This window comes from Canis lupus, chromosome 6 (genome assembly GCF_048164855.1).
Source record: "Canis lupus baileyi chromosome 6, mCanLup2.hap1, whole genome shotgun sequence".
NCBI classification, from domain to species: Eukaryota; Metazoa; Chordata; class Mammalia; order Carnivora; family Canidae; genus Canis; species Canis lupus.
In genome coordinates this window covers 58,176,991-58,198,185 of record NC_132843.1, presented here as the reverse complement: position 1 = coordinate 58,198,185, position 21,195 = coordinate 58,176,991, and the positions used below count along the sequence as shown (strand labels likewise).

Genomic DNA, 21,195 nt, shown 5'->3' with positions numbered 1-21,195 from the left:
TAATAGCATTGCAGGGTGTCAGATGGTAGCTACACTTGTGAGCATAGCATAACATACAGATTTGTGGAATCCTCATGTTACATTCCTAAGACATGTATCCATTATACTTCAGTTAAAAAAAAAAAAAAAAACCTGGGATCCCTGGTGGCGCAGCGGTTTGGCGCCTGCCTTTGGCCCAGGGCGTGATCCTGGAGACCCGGGATCGAATCCCACATCGGGCTCCCGGTGCATGGAGCCTGCTTCTCCCTCTGCCTGTGTCTCTGCCTCTCTCTCTCTCTCTGTAACTATCATAAATAAATAAAAATTTAAAAAAAAAATGTTAGCTATTATTAAAAAAAATAATAATAAAAATAAAAAAATAAAAAAATAAAAAAAAAAAACCTAGTATGCCTGAACTGCAAGCAGCTTGAGGAAGGTGGAGAAAGATTAGGAAGTAGAAAGAAGCAAAAAAATACATAATCTAAAACTGCAAACTATTGTGACTGAAAAACTGCCTTTTTTTGTTTTATATGTCTACTTTAAAAAAAAAAAAAAAAAAAAAAGGTTTCAATGGCAGGATGACTTACCTACAAGAAAAAACTTGTTTAAGATAAATTCCATTTTCAGAAGCTGAATTCAATCAAATGCCAATCCCCCCCCCCTTTTGAGTTCATATTCCTCACACTAAAAGAGATGGCTATGTCATCATATATATATATCCCTAAAGCACACACATCTCCCCCTCTATCATCTCTATTTCAAATTTCAAGTCTCCCTAACAATAGGGCAATGTTTGCAGTCCAATGGCTAATCCCCACTTTGGTCCTGAAATAACCTCCCATAGGCTGCCACCAAAGTCAGATAATGACACTTAACATACAGACTTTCTTCACCTCTCTCTATCATTAGCACTCTCACCCCACCTTCTTATCTGCAGGATTTTCTCCTCTGCAGAACCACACCAAAAGTGAGCTTATTCTACAAGTCAGAGGGGAAACAGGATTAGGGTAAAAAGTCTGGTCTTACACTTCAAAGTCCATTTCTGGCAAACCCAAATGCATATTTGGTCAAGTAGAAAGTGAACCAGAGAAACTATACAATCACAAATGTATAAATGAGTCACTGAGATATTTTATGGTGTGCTTTATTTGGAGAGCAGCCATTCTGTAAAAGGTTAGAAGGATGGCTTCTCCCCACAGGACACCAGACTTCCTTCGATGATCCGTATTGTCAAGAGCAATTTACTGTTCTTCCTTTCTTTTTTTGTAATAAAATAGCATATATGCAGGGGAAAAACTTTAAACAGAACAGGGAGTTCCTTCCTACTACAGCCCTTGGCCAGTTCTTTCTCAAAATTACCTCCAGGGGCTCCTGGGTGGCTCAGTCAGTCAAGTATCTACCTTCAGCTCAGGTAATGATGCCAGGGTCTTAGGTTGGAGCCTCGCATCAATCTCCCCATTGGGAGCCTGCTTCTCCCTCTCATTCTACCTGCTGCTCATCCTGCTTGTGCTCACTCTCTCTGTCAAAGAGATAAATAAAAATCTTTTTTTAAAAATTACCTCCATTAGGAGTCTCTTACTTTCCAGAATCTCCATGCATTTATATATGTATATGTGCTTTAACAGTAATCTAATTCTGTTGTTTGACACAAATGGAGGAATATGGTTTATTCTGTACTTTTTAACAATATATCAATCTCATTTTTTAAGGGCTGAATGGTATTTCTCTATTGTATATTTAGGTTGTCCCCAAATTTTCTATCATTATAAATTATGCTGCAACAACTTGCATACAATCTTTTCTGACTTGTGGATATATATTCATTTACATAAATTTCTAAAAGTAGAACATCTGCATGAGAAGTTTTCCATATGGTTAATTTTAATAGACATTGCTAATTGTCCTTCACAGGGTTATGTGTACCAATTTGTCCTCACAATAACAGTAGACCAAAGTACCTCCTTCCCATGCAAATCAAAACTATAATGTGATATTACCTCACACCTGTCAGAATGGCTAAAATCAACAACACAAGAAATAACTGGTATTGGCGAGGATGTGGAGAAAGGGGACCCCTCTTGCACTGTTGGTGGGAATGCAAACTGACGCAACCACTCTGGAAAACAGTATGGAGGTTCCTCAAAAGGCTAAAAGTAGAACTACCCTACAATCCAGCCACAGCACTACTAGGTATTTACCAAAAAAATACAAAAATACTAATTCAAAGGGATACATGCACCCCAATGTTTATAGTAATCTACAATAGCCAAATTATGGAAACAGCCAAAGTGACCATCAACTGGTAGTGAATGGATAAAGAAAATGTGATACAGATATACAATGAATATTACTCAGCCATAAAAACAAATGAAATCTTGCCTGCAATGACATGGATGAAGCTAGAGAGTATTTTATGCTAAGTGAAATAAGTCAGTCAGAGAAAGACTAATACCATATGATTGCACTCATATGTGGAACTTTAGAAAATAAAACAAACAAGCAAAGGGAAAAGAGAGAGAGAGAAAAGCAAACCAAGAAACAGACTCTTAAATATGGAGAACTGATGGTTATCAGAGGGAGGGGGATGGAAGGGTGGGTGAAATACGTGATAGGGATTAAGGAGTGTACCTGTTGTGATGAGCACAGGGTGTTGTATGGAAGGGTTGAATCACTGTACTGTACACCTCAAACTAGTATTACACTGCATTAGCTGGAATTTAAATAAAAACTTAAAAAAAGAGAGAAAGTATTTCCTTGCCCATAGCCTCATTGTTACTGTATTACTCAATTTTTAATTCTTTTGAATAATCTGATAAGTAAAATATAACTCCTTTTGTGTTTTGTTTCAATATGCATTTGTTTATAAATGAGGTTGAGCACTTTGATATTTACATCTATTTGTATATATTTTTCTGTAAAGTGCTGATTTATATTATTTGCAAATTATTTTTTCTTTGTGTCACTTGCATTTTTCCTATTAATTTATAAGAGTACTTCTGTATTAAGAAAGTTAGTGTTTTGCCTGAAATGTCACATGTATTTTTACAATTTGCCAACTGTCTTTTGATTGCTTGGAGTAATTATTACTACACAGAAAGCTTTTTATAAAAAAAAAAAAAAAAAAGGTAGGCTCCATGCACAGGATAGAGACAACATGGGGCTTAAACTCATGACCCTGAAATCAAGAGCTGAGCTGAGATCAAGAGCTAGTTGCTTATGCAGCACCTGGGTGACTGGGCTGGTTAAGCTTCCAACTCTGCTTTTCTGCTCAGATCATGATCTCAGGGTCCTAAGATAGAGTATGTTGAGCCACTCACTGTGCGTGGAGCCTAATTAGAATTCTCTTCCTCCCTCTGAGCTCCCCATCCTACCCATTTGCTCACTCTCTATCTTAAAAAAAAAAAAAATGGGATGCCTGGGTGGCTCAGCAGTTGAGGGTCTGCCTTCAATTTTAGGGCTTGGGCTGCCTCAGTCGTGATCTCATGGTCCTGGGATGGAGTCCCACATCGAGCTCTCTGTGAGGAGCCTGCTTCTCCCTCTGCCTATGTCTCTGCCTCTCTCTGTGTGTCTCTCATGAATAAATAAAATCTTAAAAAAAAAAAAGGTTTAGATGCTTAACCAACCAAGTCACCCAGGCACCCCAGAAAGCTTCTTTCTCTTTGGTATATAGATATTTATGAGTATTTTTTTCTACCTTTGTGCTTTTATATCATAGAAAATTCTTCCTTACACCAAAATTATTAATATTTTAAACATATACATTTTCCTTACTTTCTTTTTTCCACTTATTTCTGACAACTTAGAAGTTGACAGATTCAGCTATGTTTTTCCCCAAACAGAAAGTTCCAATTCCAAATTAATAAATAATCCCTTTTTACCGCATTGATTTGAAATGTCTCCTTTACCACATAGAATTTCCCTAATATTTTTTTTTGCAGTTTTATACCTTTATTTGACAATCAGCAATTAGTTCTCATCCACATTAACAGTCTGTAGATTTTTGAAAGTGGTGACAAGTACGTAGGTAACCAGCGTGTAGAGCTTCTTTGGTGAATCTTCATTTTTGTTTCGGTTTCTGGACAACTGCACACGGATACAGTATGGAACATTCCTTATTCCTTTGGCCCAGACAGCTTTGGTGAGCCTGGTGTCAATGCAGACATCTGGAGTTCCCATCTCCTTCATGGCAAATTTCTGGATCTCTTTGAGTGCCAAAGGGGCACGCTTCTTGAAACCCACTCCATGGATACGTTTGTGAATGTTGATGGTGTATTCTCTGGTCAATACCTCATTGATGGCAGAACGGCCCTTCTTCTCACCACCCTTCTTTGCGGGAGCCATTCTGCCGGGCCCTAGTTGGAAAGAATTCCCCTAATATTTTAAGTCTATATGTATAGTCAATAACCTCTTCAAGTTACAGATGTGCCAAAATATTGACTCTTTAGTCCATGAGGCAGTATAGTCAGAACTGAGGCAGCCCAAGCCCTAAGCTGGTGGTTCTACAAGCAGCCTTGCTTTGATTTCCCAGTGTGCCACAAAAATATTTTCAATTCTTATGTGTACCAAAACATGAAGAAGTCTGGGAAGCACTAGTGTTTGCAGGGGTATAAGATTAAGTGACCTCTGCACAAAGGCCCAAACCCAACTCCATCTTTACTGCTTCTGTGACCTTAGGTGAATTATTAATTTACCTTGTTTAAAATAGAATTAAAATCTTGCTATTATTGTCTTTTTGTTTTTGTTTTCTTATGAATGGATGTTGAATTACCAAATGCCCGGATCCCTGGATGGCTCAGCGGTTTAGTGCCTGCCTTCTGCCCAGGGTGTGTCCTGGAGTCCTGGGATCGAGTCCCACATTGGGCTCCCTGCATGGAGCCTGCTTCTCTCTCTGCCTCTGTCTCTGCCACTCTCTCTCTGTGACTCTCATGAATAAATAAATAAAATCTTTAAAAAAATAAAATAAATAAAATAAAATAAAAAGAATTACCAAATGCCTCTCAGCATCTATAAAGATAGCACTCTGTGGGAGCACCTGAGTTGATCTGCACTCAGGTCTTGATCTCATGGTTTTAAGTTCAAGCCCTGCATTGGACTCCACAATGAGTGTGGAGCCTACTTTAAAAAAGAAAAAAAGATAGCACTATGTTTTTAAACCCTTTAACTTATTAATGTATGAATTAAATCAGAAGATTTCTTAATATTCAACCAATGATCATTCCTGACAGGAACTTTGCTTGTTATATATTATTCTTTTAAATCACTAATGGATGCTACTAGGACTTTTTTAAAGTTTTGATATCCAAAAGTTACATTTGTCAATGACTTTCTTTTTTTACTGTACCACCTTTATCAAGTTTGGAATAATTGCTTTCTGGCACCATAGAGAATACCTGAAAGCTTTTGTTCTCTGTACATTGGAACAAGTGAAATACACTGGGATTATTTATTCTTCAGAGGTTTGAAAAATACCACATGTGAGCATCTCTATTTCTTCCAAGAAAAGCAGTCTGTTTACATTTTATGTCTTCTCTCTCATTAATTTTGGCGATTTACGTTTTCCTTAAAAAAACTCTAATCTGAACAGATTTTCAAATTGATTTGTTCAGATTTGATCAAGGAAGTCTATAATAATTCTTTTAATTTCCTCTAATCATGGTGATTTTTCCACTCTTGTATATAGCGAAGTTGCATACCCGATCATATAATTTATAAGCTAACATTGACTCTAACCCCTCAACAAACTGAGATTACAAAACCTAGCATTGTAATTGAGCAGAGTAAGCCAAGCAAAACTCTGAAATTTTCCATGTATCCCTTTAATCTTTCAGGATCTAATAATCATCTTAGTTAACAAAAATTTGAGCATCCACTCAATATTGTTGTAGGCAAGTAATGTAGTACAGAATGTGGTTTAAATACCCAAATATAATGAGAACTTTACCCACAGCACTCCAATAATCACATTCATATATATCACTTTACTGAGAGATATTCAAATTCAAACAAATTTAAAATAGGGCAATAAAAGATGTTCAATGACTGGATTTAGCTTGGTGTTAACATCTTCATGTCCCTACATACCACAAAGACACACTACTTGGTGAACCTCAACGTTAGCCATTTGCCCAAAACAAGACCTATAATATCTAAGGATCTACCTACTGCCTCCCTCAAATGACTTTTCCCTTTCCTTGCATGTAAAGTACAACTAAGACCTTTCTTAAATAATATGTTTGATTACATAAAATTACTTTGTGCATGAACAAGTCAATTCAACAGAACACATACATAGTATATACTCCTATAATTTGTTGAATGCCTGTCCTTGAAGGGTTTGCCCCTCTTCTACATTTTCTGTCCCATTTGTTGCCATTTCTTCTTCAGGGATACCAATGGTAAATAAGATGGAACATCCTCTGCCTCTACTCTCCAGATTTATCCTTTACCACCTGTTCTGTAATAATGAAGATGGACCCTATAAACATTTCTCCTTCATTGGCCGGCACCATGTTAGTAGAGGATTGCTACACAACTCCACAGCCTTGGTGAACTTCCCCTTACACTGAACCACAGCACATCCTCTCCACAATATTTGGACCTTGGACTTGGGTGAAAGAGAAGGTTTTCCAGAGTTTGGATAACCTATCTTTCTTGACTAACAACATACCTTATTCCTAGGGATGGTAGCTGCTACCTATATCCATTATTTACGTATTTAGCATTCTTTTTACTCCTTACTAGCTGTTACGGGCTGAACTGTGTTCTACCAAAATTCATACTGTTAAGTCTTAACTATCAATATCTCAGAATGTGAACATATTTGAAAATATGGTCTTTAGAGAGGTAATTAATTAAAATAAGGTCATTAGGGTGGGTGCTAATCAAATATGACTGGTGTCCTTATAAGAAGAGGAAATTTGGACACAGACACAGAAGGAAGACCATGTGAAGACAGGGAGAGAAGACAGCCATCTATAATCCAAGGAGAATGGCCTTGAAATGAATCAACTCTGCTGATTTCTCCAGAAATATGTGAGAAAATGAATTTCTGGGGGCGTCTAGGTAGCTCAGTCAGTTAAGCCTCTGCATTTTGGCTCTGGTTATGATCCCAGAGTCCTGGGGTGGAGCTCCACATCAAGCTCTCTGTTCAGTGGGGAGCATGCTTCTCCCTCTGCCCCTCCCTCTCTCTCTCTTCCAAATAAATAAATAAATAAAATCTTTAAAAAAAAATTTCTGTTGTGAAGCCAACCAGTCTGTGGTACCTGTTATGTCAGCCCTAGCTGACTATACACTAACCAATTCCCCATTATTATAACCCATTGTTATGGTTAATAACTCATTGTATTATACTTTCCTGGTTGTTGATTACTGTCTATTTTCTGTCTCCATTCATACTGTTTTCTTGAACATTCTTAACTCTTTATTCTTTTTATTTATCTATATCTAATATTGCAAAACTATCTCAAACCTGTCTTCCATATACCTAATTGTTTTCTCTGCTTTTTAATACTAATCTCTGGAATATTTTTTTCCCTTCCATTTCTTTCTTGCAGGCTTCCAGATCACTTTTTATCTATGTTGTCTTAGTAACTATTTCTTTAAAGTTGAGCCACCCAGGGACACCTAAGTGGGGGATCAGCGGTTGAGCATCTATCTGCCTTTGGCTCAGGGCATGATCCGGGATCTGGGATCAAGTCCCACATTGAGCTCCCTGCATGGAGCCTGCTTCTCCCTCTGCCTATGTCTCTGCCTCTCTCTATGTCTCTCATGAATAAATAAATTTTTAAAAATCTTAGTAAGTAAGTAAATAAATAAAGTTGGTATCTCTTCTTGTGCTCTTTTTTTGCAAACACCTTTCTAAAAATTTCTTAAGGAGCATCTGGCTGACTTAGTCAGTAGAGCCTTGATCTCAGGGGTCATAAGTACAAGTCCCATCTTGGGTATATAGATATTACTTAAAAATAATTTTTTTAAAAAATCTCTTTGATATCACTGACAAGTGTTGATAAGAAATATTCAACTACTGCTTAACATATTTTCTTCTGATGTATATTCACCCTCTAACTTTAGTGCATTTGATTCCTTTCCTCCCTTCCTTACTGTACTTCAGCTACAGTCTGGTGTTGGCTCACTTTTAAGCCATTCTTTCTATGTTTGTTATTTGCTGAAGAAAAAAACAGGGAAGAAAGGCACGTGATATAATAAGCACTGGGTGTCATAAGCAACTGATAAATCACTGAACTCTACCTCTGAAACTAGTAATAAGCTGTATGTTAATTAACTGAATTTAAATAAATTAATTTTTTTTAAAAGAGAAAAAGGGGGCACTTGGATGGCTCAGTGGTTGGGTGCCTGCCTTCGGCTCAGGTCGTGATCCTGGGATCCAGGATCAAGTCCTGCATCCGGCTGCCTGAGAAGAGCCTGCTTCTCCCTCTGCCTATGTCTCTGCCTCTCTGTCTCTCTGTGTCTCTCATGAATAAATAAATAAAATCTTAAAAAAAAAAAAAGAAAGAAAAAGAAAAACAGAGAAGTTGGTAAAACAGAGAAGTTCAATAACTAACTGTTTTTCTCAGATATTTGTCCATGCTACTGGGTACTCTACAGCACATCTCCATGTTCTCACTATGCCTCATTCCACATAAATAGGATGATTTCTCTATGATAACATCATTTACTAATTCAGCTCATTGATGAGCTGATACAAAGCTTTCACTCCTTCACCATGTCATAGTGATATTCTTCTCCATGCAATGATGACTTTGCTTTCAAGTTCCTTAATTCTGCCTCCCCTGCTACTCTGTCAGTATAGAACAAAGTTCAGGGTTCCACCTAAGCCTGTCTACATTTAAGGCTTTGCCATGTCAATTAAAAGATTTGTTTGTACTGTTCAAGCCTGAGCTATCTATGTTGGGAAACCTTGAACACTGTTCAAAATATAGAGATATACACCCCTGTGACATTTTTCCTTTGGTTTGATTTTACTCATTTGTCAGTTATCCTTTATCATTAGGGTATGAGTTACTGCTATTTCCATCAAAATTGTTAGCTACTCTTTATTTAACCTTTGTATTACTTTTAATTATTTCAGAGACAAGAGTGGAGCAGAATTACCTTTACTCTATCATTGCTTAACCATAATTTCCTCATATAAAGCATTTCAAACATCATGGATACTTCAAACCTTTTTTTTTTAAGATTTTATTTATTTATTCATGAGAGACACAGAGAGAGAGAGAGAGAGAGAGGCAGAGATATAGGCAGAGAAACAAGCAGAGAGAGAAGCAGGCTCCACGCAGGAAGCCCGATGTAGGACTCGATCCCGGGACTCCAGGATCATGCCCTGGGACAAAGGCAGGCACTCAACCACTGAGCCACCCAGGTGTCCCCACTTCAAACATTCTAATCACGGTTGAGCAAATGATGGAATGTAAGTATGCTATCTCCCCAATGCCATGTGCTGCCTCTGATCAGCCATATAGCACTGGGACTGGATTTAGTCTCAAAATCCTTCTCAGTTTAGCTTTCCAGGGACCACTATCAACTAATCAAAGTTGGCATATGACAAGAAAATCATTTGCCACAGGCACCTGGATGATTCAGTTCGTAGAGCGTGTAACTCTTCTTTTTAAAGATTTATTTATTTATTTATTTATTTGAGAGAGAGAGAGTGCTCTAGAGAGTACTTGAGTGGGAGGAGGATTTAGAGGGAGAGGAAGAGAATCCTCAAGCAGACTCCCCACTGAGCACAGAGCGTGACTCAGGACTCTTGATTCCAAAACCCTAAGATCATGACCCGAGCCAAAACCAAGATTTGGACACTGAGCCGACTGAGCCACCCAGGGACCCCAAGTATATGACTCTTGATTTCAGGGTTGTGAGTCTGAGCCCCACACTGGAGGTGATTACTTTTAAAAAATGTTTTAAATCCTTAAAAAAAAAATAATTTGCCATTCTGTGTCTACATTTGTGATTCTAGCATAAATAAAAAATTTTCTTGTGAAATCCCTCCTTTGTAACCACTAATAGTACCTTATCCAGTTAATCTTAGGGAAATTTTTCCAATGACATCACTGGTAGATCATCTATGTTTAGACTACCAAAAGTCCAAACTGATTCACAGCCTTTACTTCCAACATGATCCATAATCAGAACACGTTTTAAAACTTGTGACTGAAAGGCACAGACACATATAAGAGAAATCTGAGAGAGGAATATTACCAGATGCTAACCCTAAAACGTCTCTTCATCTGTGAGCCATAGTCTAGTAAATTACACTTGAGCATACTCTTCCTGTGAAGGTTTTAGCTGGAATTTATAATCTGCAAATGGATGGAAGAAATTACTAAAATAAATCAAATTTCCTATTCATTCTGGACTGCCTAAGATTAGTCAAACTTTTAGCTTTGAATTTATAGCCTTTGCTCTCTGAAAAAATACATGTATTTTTGAACATCACAACCGGGTGATAATCTAAAAACTTTGCATTTATTTCCTTTGTAAACACAATTGTAAAATAGTTTATTTTATTTTATTTTATTTTATTTTATTTTTTAAAGATTTTTTTAAATTAATTTATTTGATATATATAGAGAGAAAGCATGAGAGAAAACAAGTCAGGAGGAAAGGCAGAAGGAAAGGGAAAAGCAGGCTCCCTGCTCTGCAGGGATGTGGGGCTCCATCTCAGGACCATGGGATCATTACCTAAGCTGAAGGCAGACACTTAACTGACTGAGTCACCAAGTCACTGAGTTACCTTAAAATAGTTTTAATAGGGTATTAAATCTGACATTTCTTGTTTTTTGGTTTCTCCTTTTTTTTTACACACCAGATGTCATATATACATGATAAAACAAGGTGCTTGAGTACTTTTTCATTCATTCATTCATATATTCAAGATACAACTACCAAGTGCTTCCTATGTGTCATGTACTCTTTTAAAACCTAATGATACAAAAAAAAAAAAACTAATGATACAACAACATACAAAACAGACAAAAACTTCTGCTTTATTGCTACTTAACACCGCAATGGACATCAAAGACACTGTGAACCCAGTTCTTCAATCACTTATTTCTTGACTGTCTAAGAGATGGCTAAGAATCATTGAGGGGGGTGAAGTTGCTAATGAGGATTTTGTTGTTGTCGTTCTTCTTAGAGTGTTACACATTTCCTTTTCCCCATGAAAGAGAAGTTCCCTGGTCACCTCAACCCACTTGAAGTTTCAAAAGGACCACTTGAAAAGCTAAAATGCATTTTCTGGAATTTGAGGGGCATAAGGGAAGTTACCTGATACATGAATGAACAAAGAAGCAAAGGTAAGTATAGCTAAGAACTATCTATAGAAGATAAAGTTTGTATCAACAGTAAGTTGTATATCTGTTGAGAGCAAGGCAAAAGGGTCTGATGATCAGCTACAGACCCTGTAGAATGGAGCTGCCTGATAGTCAAGCTGATTAGTTGACCTTGAGTCTCACCAAAATCTCTGGCCAAGAGTAAGGCAGTCTCAACAAGAGGATGAGAGGTATCCCATGGATGCAGAAGTGGAGTGGAGGGATGGAACCGGCCAAAAGGAAGCAGCATCACTCGTGTCAGGAACTATAGATTAAAATCTGTAAAGACACAATTACTAAACTGAAAGAAGCAGCACAGGGGAAAAAAGGGCAAGCCTTGGTTTCTATCATGCTCTGATGGCATCACTGCCACCTTGTAACTTCACCAGACCAGAAGGACTCTTCTGCCCCTTACTTCTCACTCCTCTATTCTAATATTAAAGGGCTCTGAAACAGCAACTATTAAGTGGAGAATGCAGTGAAGCAAGAAAAGATAAAAATCAGGTCAAAACCTCTCCCTACCTCATCCTTTCAATCCCTTTCAATCCTCTAAGTCTGAGGCAGACAACTAGGGGAGAAGAGATTTTAAAAGGAATGAGATTTTGGACTTTTGATACTTGTCTATGATGTACTTTTAATTATTTAGTGAGCCAGAAAAACCTTGGGACCTAACTGAGACTTAACCCCAGGGACTAGAAAAAACTAATCCAAAGAACAAGTAAAGAAGAATGAAAGGGCTTTCAGCCTCCCTCAATTGAGTGCAGCTCATTCAGTAAACCAACTAAGTTTAGCTTATCTTAAGTAGGAAGAAATCCACAGTTAAGAAAATTTCTGAATTAGATTTACTGGGAGAACAGAGTGATGCAGTTGTGGATTCTTTGATACCAAAAATAAAGCTAAATGATGCCTCCTTGACCAGTTTCTAATTACCTATGGCAACAGAAAATTAGAGGTTTGTAGAAAAATAATAATTTTTACTACACTATTCAGCATCTTCCCAAAGTTTTCCCAAATACGTCTAATTCCTTCTATTATCTAATCTCAGAGCAAGGAGATTATGACCTGTGAATTACAGAGTTCCTAGGTGAATAATTGTTTTTCTTTTTTTCTAAAGTTGAATCTGAGTATGAAGCCTATAAAAAGTTCAACTGTGATCAAATAAAGTTTCAACCACCAAAGTTTCAACCACCTTACAATAGAAATACAAAGTTCATCCAGAACCAAAGGTAAAATGAGTCAGAGATTAAACATAGTCGCTGTTTTCAGATCACTTTGCCCTGTAGCATGAATCCAGGAATATTTAAGACATGTCCTCAACTTGTCAGAGAAACAATCTTTCTGAACACATGATGGACAACTGTGAAGCTTAAAAACAGAGAAAGGACATGTGTAAGGTCTAACCTTGAAAGAAAATAAACTAATAACTCTAAAAATTATAGCTTGGTCTTCTTTACTTTGATACCTGAAAAGACCAAACCATCAATCATTTCATTTATAAAATACTAAAAGATCACAGGGTGCCAGTGAATCGTAAGTGGGACTCTGGGAAGGACAAATCAATCAGGCCCCTATGGTATCTGTCCATGACAGACAGCTAGGCATTACTGATGGAATGAGAAGAAAAAAGACTTTAATCCTAGTTTTAAAGGACATACTCATAAAGTTGGGAAAATATTTTCAAAGTACATCACTATATGAATTCTCAACTTATTTGAAAGCAGAATAGATGGGAGTGTTATTCACTTCTTTTCTTTCCTGGAGAAAGGACAAGAGGGGTGATTAATCAAATTAAATTAATTAAATATATGGGAACAACAATAACAAAAAGCCCTTTACCCAATTTTTATAAACTGGGAGTGTGTCATTCTGCAAGTGGAGAAAACACGCTTTCTTCATGATGTTTCATATATATATGATATTAAATAATTATTATTATATTAAATAATATATAATTTATAATTATATTATTTAATATATATTTCTATATAAGGAATATATATATATTTCTCTCCCCTAGTCAACAGCATCTCTGCACTTTGAATCTGTAAATTTACAATATTCAAAATCTGTACTATCCATCTGTAAATGGCTTTGCAGATGAATTTCTTTTATACTACATTCATCCAAAAGGAAACAAAAGCTAGGGGATTTTGCTCCCCCTGCAAAATTGACAGAGGGTCAAGGGATGCAGAAAAAGTAAGCTAGCTTGTTACAACCAAGATAGTCTAAACAAAAATGAAGGAATTCATGGGCTCTGACTTTTTCATACCAAGGAAATGGTAAGAAGTTTAATCCATGTAGACAGAATCACAAGAAGACAGGAATTGAGTGCATGATTCCATTGACTTTCAGATGGCTTTGACCTGAAGCCAAGGGGTACACTCCCACAAGAACCAAAGAAGCCTCAAGGGGATTACTCAAATTATGAGAAACTTCTATAAAATCTCAGAACTTTCCACAAATGTTGCCTCAACTGAAACACTGCTTTGCTATGATAACATAACTACCTCAATAATCTTTTCTACCAGTGGAAGCCATTCGTTTTCAATGTCCCTTTCATTAACTGCTCAAGAGGAAATATGGCTCTGAATGTTCCTTGCTCCAAACTGTTCTATTAACAACTCATGACAGCTTTTTACCACTCCTGTTACCATTACTTATAGGTCATACCACCATTCCTGATGACTTACTGACTTAACACCCAGTTAGTTCCCTGGCTACAAAATGCCTCAATTGCAAAGATATCTAAAACATTTCACTTCAGTTACAAGATAACATAGTCAACTTTGGATTTATTTGTAAAATGGCTTCAAATTCATAAAATCTGGGTTTCCTATATACAATATTTTCATTCCCTCACTTGTGTTGAACTTTTTTTTTCTTAGAGAGATTGAGAGCAGTATGTAAGCAAGGCAGAGGGTGGAAGGAGCAGAGGGACAGGGAGAGAGAATCTTAAGCAGGCTCCATGCCCAGCAGAGTCCCATGCGGGGCTCCATCTCACAGCCCTGAGACCATGACCCAAGCCAAAATCAAGAGTCAGACGTCCAACCAACTAAAACACCCAGGCACCCGTGAACTCTCTTAAACTTCATTATGATCCCAGAATTGCAGAAAAAACAAAACTAACTTTAAATATAAACTTTCATATTTATAGGTCACATGATTCTACAAGAGTTATTCCACAAACCTCAAGCTGTTTCCTGGTATAGCAACATACTGGCATTGCCTTATACAACTCAGCTCACATTCAACTCACCATTAAAAATCCATCACAACACACAACATGACAAAAATTGGCTATAACATTGTAAGCTAAAAATAAGAAGACCACATGACATTTCCAAGGGGAATTTCCATTAGCTGCATTGTCAGTCAAAATGGATTAAGAAACATTCTTGAACTATAAATCACATTTTCCACAATCTAAATAAAATATCATAGAAAATGCCAAAAAAGGCATTATGTGCCTCTCACTCTGGATACAGGGCATATAATAATCAGCAAAAAATTACCATCTTTCAACTATATCCACAAAAGCCAGAATAAAAAATAGCTATGTTCTTTGATTCTCTTATTTATTATTTCCTTTCTTTCTATATCTATTCAATATCTATTTCTATATCGATACCATAATTATTTTTTTAAGATTTTATTTATTTATTCATGAGAGACACAGAGAGAGAGAGAAGCACAGACACAGGCAGAGGGAGAAGCAGGCTCCATGCAGGGAGCCTGATGTGGGCCTCGATCCCAAGTCTCCAGGATCACACCCTGGGCTGAAAGCAGCACTAAACCGCTGAGCCACCCAGGCTGCCCAAGAAATAATTATATTAACAGATATTTAAATCATCTGATCATTTCATTAGATACAGAAAAAGCATCAAACAAAATTCAACATCCATTCAAGATTTAAAAAAAAAATCTTAGCAACTTTAAGAACAGAACTTCCTTAATATAATAAAAGGCATCTACAAAATATCTACCACTTGGCTCACCACTCTTACTTGATACCATGTTAAGTGGTGAAAGACTTAAGTGTTTTCTCTGAAGGTAAGGAAAAGGTAAGATGTTATCCCTCACCACTCCTATATCACACCATACTGGGATTCTTCCCAGTGCAATAAGGCAAGAAAAATAATTTTTGAAAAGGCATATAGATTGAAAAAAAAAGAAATAAGGGGTGCCTGGATGGCTCAGTCAGTTGAGCATCCAACTCTTGATTTCAGCTCAGGATATAATGTCAAGGTCCTATGATTGGTCCTGCACTGGGCTCTGTGCTCAGCATGGAGTCTGCTTGTTCCTCTCCCTCTGCTCCCCCCCAACAACCTACTGGCTCATTCTCTCTCTCTCTCTCAAAGAAACAGATAAAATCTTAGAAAAAAAAAAGAAAAGGAAAAAAGTAATAAAACTGTCTCTAGGGTGCCTGGGTGGCTCAGTCAGTTAAGCCTCTGCCTTCAGCTTCAGTCATGATCCTGGTGTCCTGGGATGGAGTCCCGCATCAGGCTCCTTGCTCAGCGGGGAGTCTGCTTCTCCCTCTGCCCTTCGCCCCTGCTCATGATCTCTCTCTCTTTCTCTCTCAAATAGATTTTTTTAAAAACAGGGGCAACCCCGGTGGCGCAGCGGTTTGGCGCCGCCTGCAGCCTGGGGTGTGATCCTGGAGACCCGGGATTGAGTCCCACGTCGGGTTCCCTGCATGGAGCCTGCTTCTCCTTCTGCCTGTGTCTCTGCCTCTCTCTCTGTGTGTCTATGAATGGATAAATAAAATCTTAAAAAAAAAATTTTTTTTTTAAAAACGGTCTCTACTTGCCACAATTATGTAGAAAATCTCAATCTATGAAACATCTCTTAGAACTAAGAAGTAGGGATCCCTGGGTGGCACAGTGGTTTGGCGCCTGCCTTTGGCTCAGGGCGCAATCCTGGAGACCCGGGATCGAATCCCACGTCGCGCTCCCGGTGCATGGAGCCTGCTTCTCCCTCTGCCTATGTCTCTGCCTCTCTTTCTCTATGTGTGACTATCATAAATAAATAAAAATTTAAAAAAGAAAAAAAAAAAGAACTAAGAAGTAAATGTAGCAAGATCATAGAATTCAAGGTGAATATACAAAAGTCAACTATAGGGCAGCCCAGGTGGCTCAATGGTTTAGCACTGCCTTTAGCCCAGGTGTGTGATCCTGCAAACCTGGGATTGAGTCCCATATAGGGCTCCCTGCATGGAGCCTGCTTCTCCCTCTGCCTCTATCTGCCTCTCTCTCTCTGTATGTCTCTTATGAGTACATAAATAAAACCTTTAAAAAAAAAGTCAACTATATTCCTATATGTCATCAATGAATGGTTGGAATTTCAAATTAATAAAAATACCAATGACCCTATCACACAAGAAATGAAATACTTAGGAATAAATTTAAGAAAATATAAATAGGTTCTGTATATTGAAAACTACAAATCATCAGTAAAAGAAATCAAAGAAGATTAAACAAATGGACAGATAGGCCACATTAGTGAACTAGAAATCTCAATTTTTTAAAAAGGATATACTTATTTGAGAGAGAAAGTGCATGAGCAAAAGGAGTGAAGGGAGAGGGAGAGAAAATCCCAGGCAGACTCTACACCAAACATGGAGCCCAGCTGAGGGCCTGATAACACAATCCTGAGATTATGACTTGAATCAACATCAAGAGTTAGACAATCAACTGACTGTGCCACCCAGGTGCCCCAGAAGACTCAATATTGGGCAGCCTGGGTAGCTCAGTGGTTTAGTGCTGCCTTCACCCCAGAGCCTGATCCTGGAGATCCGGGATCGAATCCCTCGTTAGGCTCCCTGCATGGAGCCTGCTTCTCCCTCTGTGTCTCTGCCTCTCTCTGTCTCTCATGAATAAAAAAAAATGGAATCTTTAAGAAAAAAAAAAGGCTCAGTATTATAAAGACACCAATTCTCTACAATTTGATCTATAGGTACAGTGCAATTCCAGTAGACAGCCCAGCAAGCTTTTTTATAGGTATTAACATACTTCTTCTAAAAGTTTTATGGAAAAGCAAAGGAACTAGGATTGCCAAAACAATTCTGAAAAGATGAACAAAGTTGGAGGAGTCAAAATTACAGTAAATCAAGATAGTTTAATATTGGCAAAAAGAATAGAATTATGATAACTGGACAGATGCTGGAGACATAAGGTCCAGTTTCCCCATCTTCCCAGACATACAAGGAAAGCCATTAGACACTCTTCACTGCCCTAGCCACATAAGTAAGCCCAGGAAAGACCAGCAGAGCCATTCAGGAGAGACCAGGCAAAATTGCCCACCCACAGAATTTTGAACTATAAATGATTGTTGTTTTAATTTTGGAGGACGGTATCTTTACATAGCAATAAATAACTGATACACCAAAGTAATTCCAATGCCAACTGGCAGTAGCACAATTATCCTGGAGGGGAAGCCAACATGAAAAGAAATGGTGGCAATCTTAGCAAACTGTGTTTAAATATTTTACTGTTGCTTGTTGTGATAAGCATTGAGTGTTGTATGTAAGTGACAAATCCCTGAATTCTACTCCAGAAACAAATAGTAAACTGCATGTTAATTAAAATTCAGATTTTAAAAAAATTTTAGTAAGTATTTTACAAAATAAGTAAATATTTTGCAAAAGTCAGTAATCATGTGAACACATTGTCCAGAACCTTGGAAGAGGCATATTTAAGTGAAAATCCCTGAATCTAAAGCATCATTCAAGGTAATCCTTCTCTGGTAAGCATGATGCATAATTCTGAAATACTAACATCCTCTTTAGTGTCATAGAGAATAAAGAAATACCTGCTATAACCTGACTATATAACATTGTTCTAGATGTCTTGCTCATAAAATAACAGTATTTAATGTTTATTACGTATCATGCACTACACTAAGCATTTCACATAGATTATTTAATCATTACAACACCTCATAAGGTAGGGAATACAATAACACTCTCCAGATACAGAAACTGAGCCTCACAGTGGCTGCTAATTGCCCAGAGTTACATGGTTATTAAATATCAAGTTTGAGGGACATCTGGATGGCTCAGTGGTTGAGCGCCTACCTTTAGCCCAGGGCATGATCCTGGAGTCCCAGGACTGAGTCCCACATTGGGCTTCCTGCAGGGAGCCTGCTCCTCTCTCTGCCTATTTCTCTGCCTCTCTCTTTTTGTCTCTCTCATGAATAAATAAATAAATAAATAAATAATCTAAAATTTAAAAATAATAAATAATAAAATAAAAAATAAAAATAAATGTAAAGTTTGTATAAAGTTTGTGCTCTCGGTAACTAAACTCTGTAATACAGGAAAGATTTTAAAAATAACATTAAATAGAAGGAGAGTATTTTATTTTTGGTTTTTATATATTTTTCCTAGATATACACAGATTCTCTAATATATTTTCTAAATATAAAGGAAAACCATCTATGCCTATATTCATTTTAGAGATAACCACCTTACTGATCTCTCCAATAATCTTAAATTGATGTTCTAGGATTATATTGGTATATCTAAATATATCATCTGGAAACAGAGATCAGTGTATATATTTTCTTCCATGCAGACAATCCTATAGAAACAATTGGAAAATATATTAGAAATGTTATAAGTAATAGAGTTCACCAAAGTGAAATACACAATACAGAATTTTTTTAACACAATTTTCCTTAAAGCCAGCAAAAAACAGTAAGACAATGTAATAGGGACATACAGTATTTAGAATAGCAATTAAATATACTGTACCAGGGATCCCTGGGTGGCTCAGTGGTTTAGTACCTGCCTTTGGCCCAGGGAGCGATCCTGGAGTCCTGGGATCGAGACCCGCGTTGGGCTCCCGGCATGGAGCCTGCTTCTCCCTCCTCCTGTGTCTCTGCCTTTCTCTCTCTCTCTCTGTGTCTATCATAAATAAATAAATCTTTTAAATAAATAAGTAAACAAACAAACATACTGTACCTAGGAATAATGAAACATGTAAATCCTGTACAGAAATTTTTCAAATATTTAATCAGCTACATTAGAAAAACCTATGAATAAATAAATTTACATAATAGTTTCCTACATGTGAAGTTTGAATACTACAAAATTGCCAATTCTTTCCAAATGATTGTATTAGTTTAATTCCATCCCAATAAGAGCCTCAAAGGTGTATCTTTATTGAGGTTTTTGGAGGTGATACACTGACAGGGTTCAACAAGTCAAAGATACCAAATGATAAATCAAACAAACTACACAGAAAAGCTAAAACAATAAAACTCTTAGAAGAATCACAGGGAAAAAACCTTCATCATATTGGATTTGGTAATAATTTCTTGAATATACAGCAAAAGCACAGACAACAAAAGTAAAAATAAATTGGAATAATTAAAAATTTAAAACTTTCGGGCAGGGCAGCCCCAGTGGCTCAGCGGTTTAGCGCCACCTTCAGCCCAGGGCGTGATCCTGGAGACCCAGAACCGGGTCCCACGACCGGCTCCCTGCATGGAGCCTGTTTCTCCCTCTGCCTGTGTCTCTGTCCCCCTCTCTCTTTCTCTCTGTGTCTCTCATGAATAAATAAATAAAATCTTAAAAAAAAAAACTAAACAAAACAAAAAAAATTTAAAACTTTGGGCACCAAAACACAATTAAAAAAACCTATGAAATGGGAGCAATATTTGCAAATCATATATTTGATGAAAGGTTAAGATCTAGAATCTATAAAGAACTCCTACAACTCAATCACAACAAAAAACCTTATTTAAAAATGGGCAAAAGGGATCCCTGGGTGGCGCCGTGGTTTGGCGCCTGCCTTTGGCCCAGGGCGCGATCCTGGAGACCCCGGATCGAATCCCATGTCGGGTTCTTGGTGCATGGAGCCTGCTTCTCCCTCTGCCTGTGTCTCTGCCTCTCTCTCTCTCTCCCTCTGTTACTATCATAAATAAATAAAAATTTAAAAATAAATAAATAAATAAATAAATAAATAAATAAATAAAAATGGGCAAAGGATTTGTTTTTTTTTTTTTTTAATTTTTTTTTTTTTATTTATTTATGATAGTCACACACAGAGAGAGAGAGGCAGAGACACAGGCAGAGGGAGAAGCAGGCTCCATGCACCGGGAGCCCGATGTGGGATTCGATCCCGGGTCTCCAGGATCGCGCCCTGGGCCAAAGGCAGGCGCCAAACCGCTGCGCCACCCAGGGATCCCGTGGGCAAAGGATTTGAATAAACATTTCTCCAAAGAAGATACACAAATGGCTAACAAGCACATGACAAGAGGCCCAACATTACTAATCATTGGATAAATGCAAACAAAAACCACAAGGGGATACCATCTCAAACTCATTATGATGCCAATTATCAAAAAGAAGAAGAAGGAGGAGGAGGAGGAGGAGGAGGAGGAGACGACGACGAAGACAACGACAGCAAGTGTCAGCAAGGACATGGAAAAATTACAAACCCTGTGTAGTTAGTATATAAAATGGAATAGTCAGGGCTCCTGGATGGCTCAGTCACTTAAGTGTCTGCCTTTACTTCAGGTCATGATCCCAGGGTCCAGGGATCAAGCCCTACATTGGGCTCCCTACTTAGTGGGGGAGTCTGCTTCTCCCTCTTCTGTCCACCCACTTGTGCTTGCTCTCTCTCTCTGTCTCTCATGAATAAATAAAATATTTAAATGATTTTATTTATTTGAGAGACACAGAGAGAGAGGCAGAGACATAGGCAGAGGGAGAAGCAGGCTCCCAATGGGGAGCCTGATGCAGGACTCAATCCAGGACCTTGGATCACACCCTGAGCCCAAGGCAGATGGTCAACCACTGAGACACCCAGGCGTCCCACAAATAAAATCCTTAAAAAAAAATAATTAAAATGAAATAAAATGGTACACCCATTATGGAAAACAG

The 21,195-nt window shown here is 37.7% G+C and overlaps 1 protein-coding gene across 2 annotated transcripts; it reads right to left on the bottom strand.

The window, feature by feature from the left end:
* Positions 1 to 2,943: 2,943 nt before the first annotated feature.
* LOC140635708 (large ribosomal subunit protein eL31-like) lies at positions 2,944 to 19,205 on the bottom strand. Of its 2 annotated transcripts, none has more exons than XM_072830736.1 (2): positions 19,093 to 19,205; positions 2,944 to 4,331 (listed from the first exon to the last, which is right to left on the bottom strand). In XM_072830736.1, exon 2 carries the CDS (start codon positions 4,318 to 4,320, stop codon positions 3,946 to 3,948), a length of 375 nt encoding a protein of 124 aa, XP_072686837.1. In that variant the 5' UTR covers positions 4,321 to 4,331; positions 19,093 to 19,205; the 3' UTR covers positions 2,944 to 3,945. The 2 variants fall into 2 exon arrangements, with proteins under 2 accessions (XP_072686837.1, XP_072686836.1); XM_072830735.1 differs by having other exon boundaries at positions 19,060 to 19,190.
* Positions 19,206 to 21,195: the final 1,990 nt, after the last annotated feature.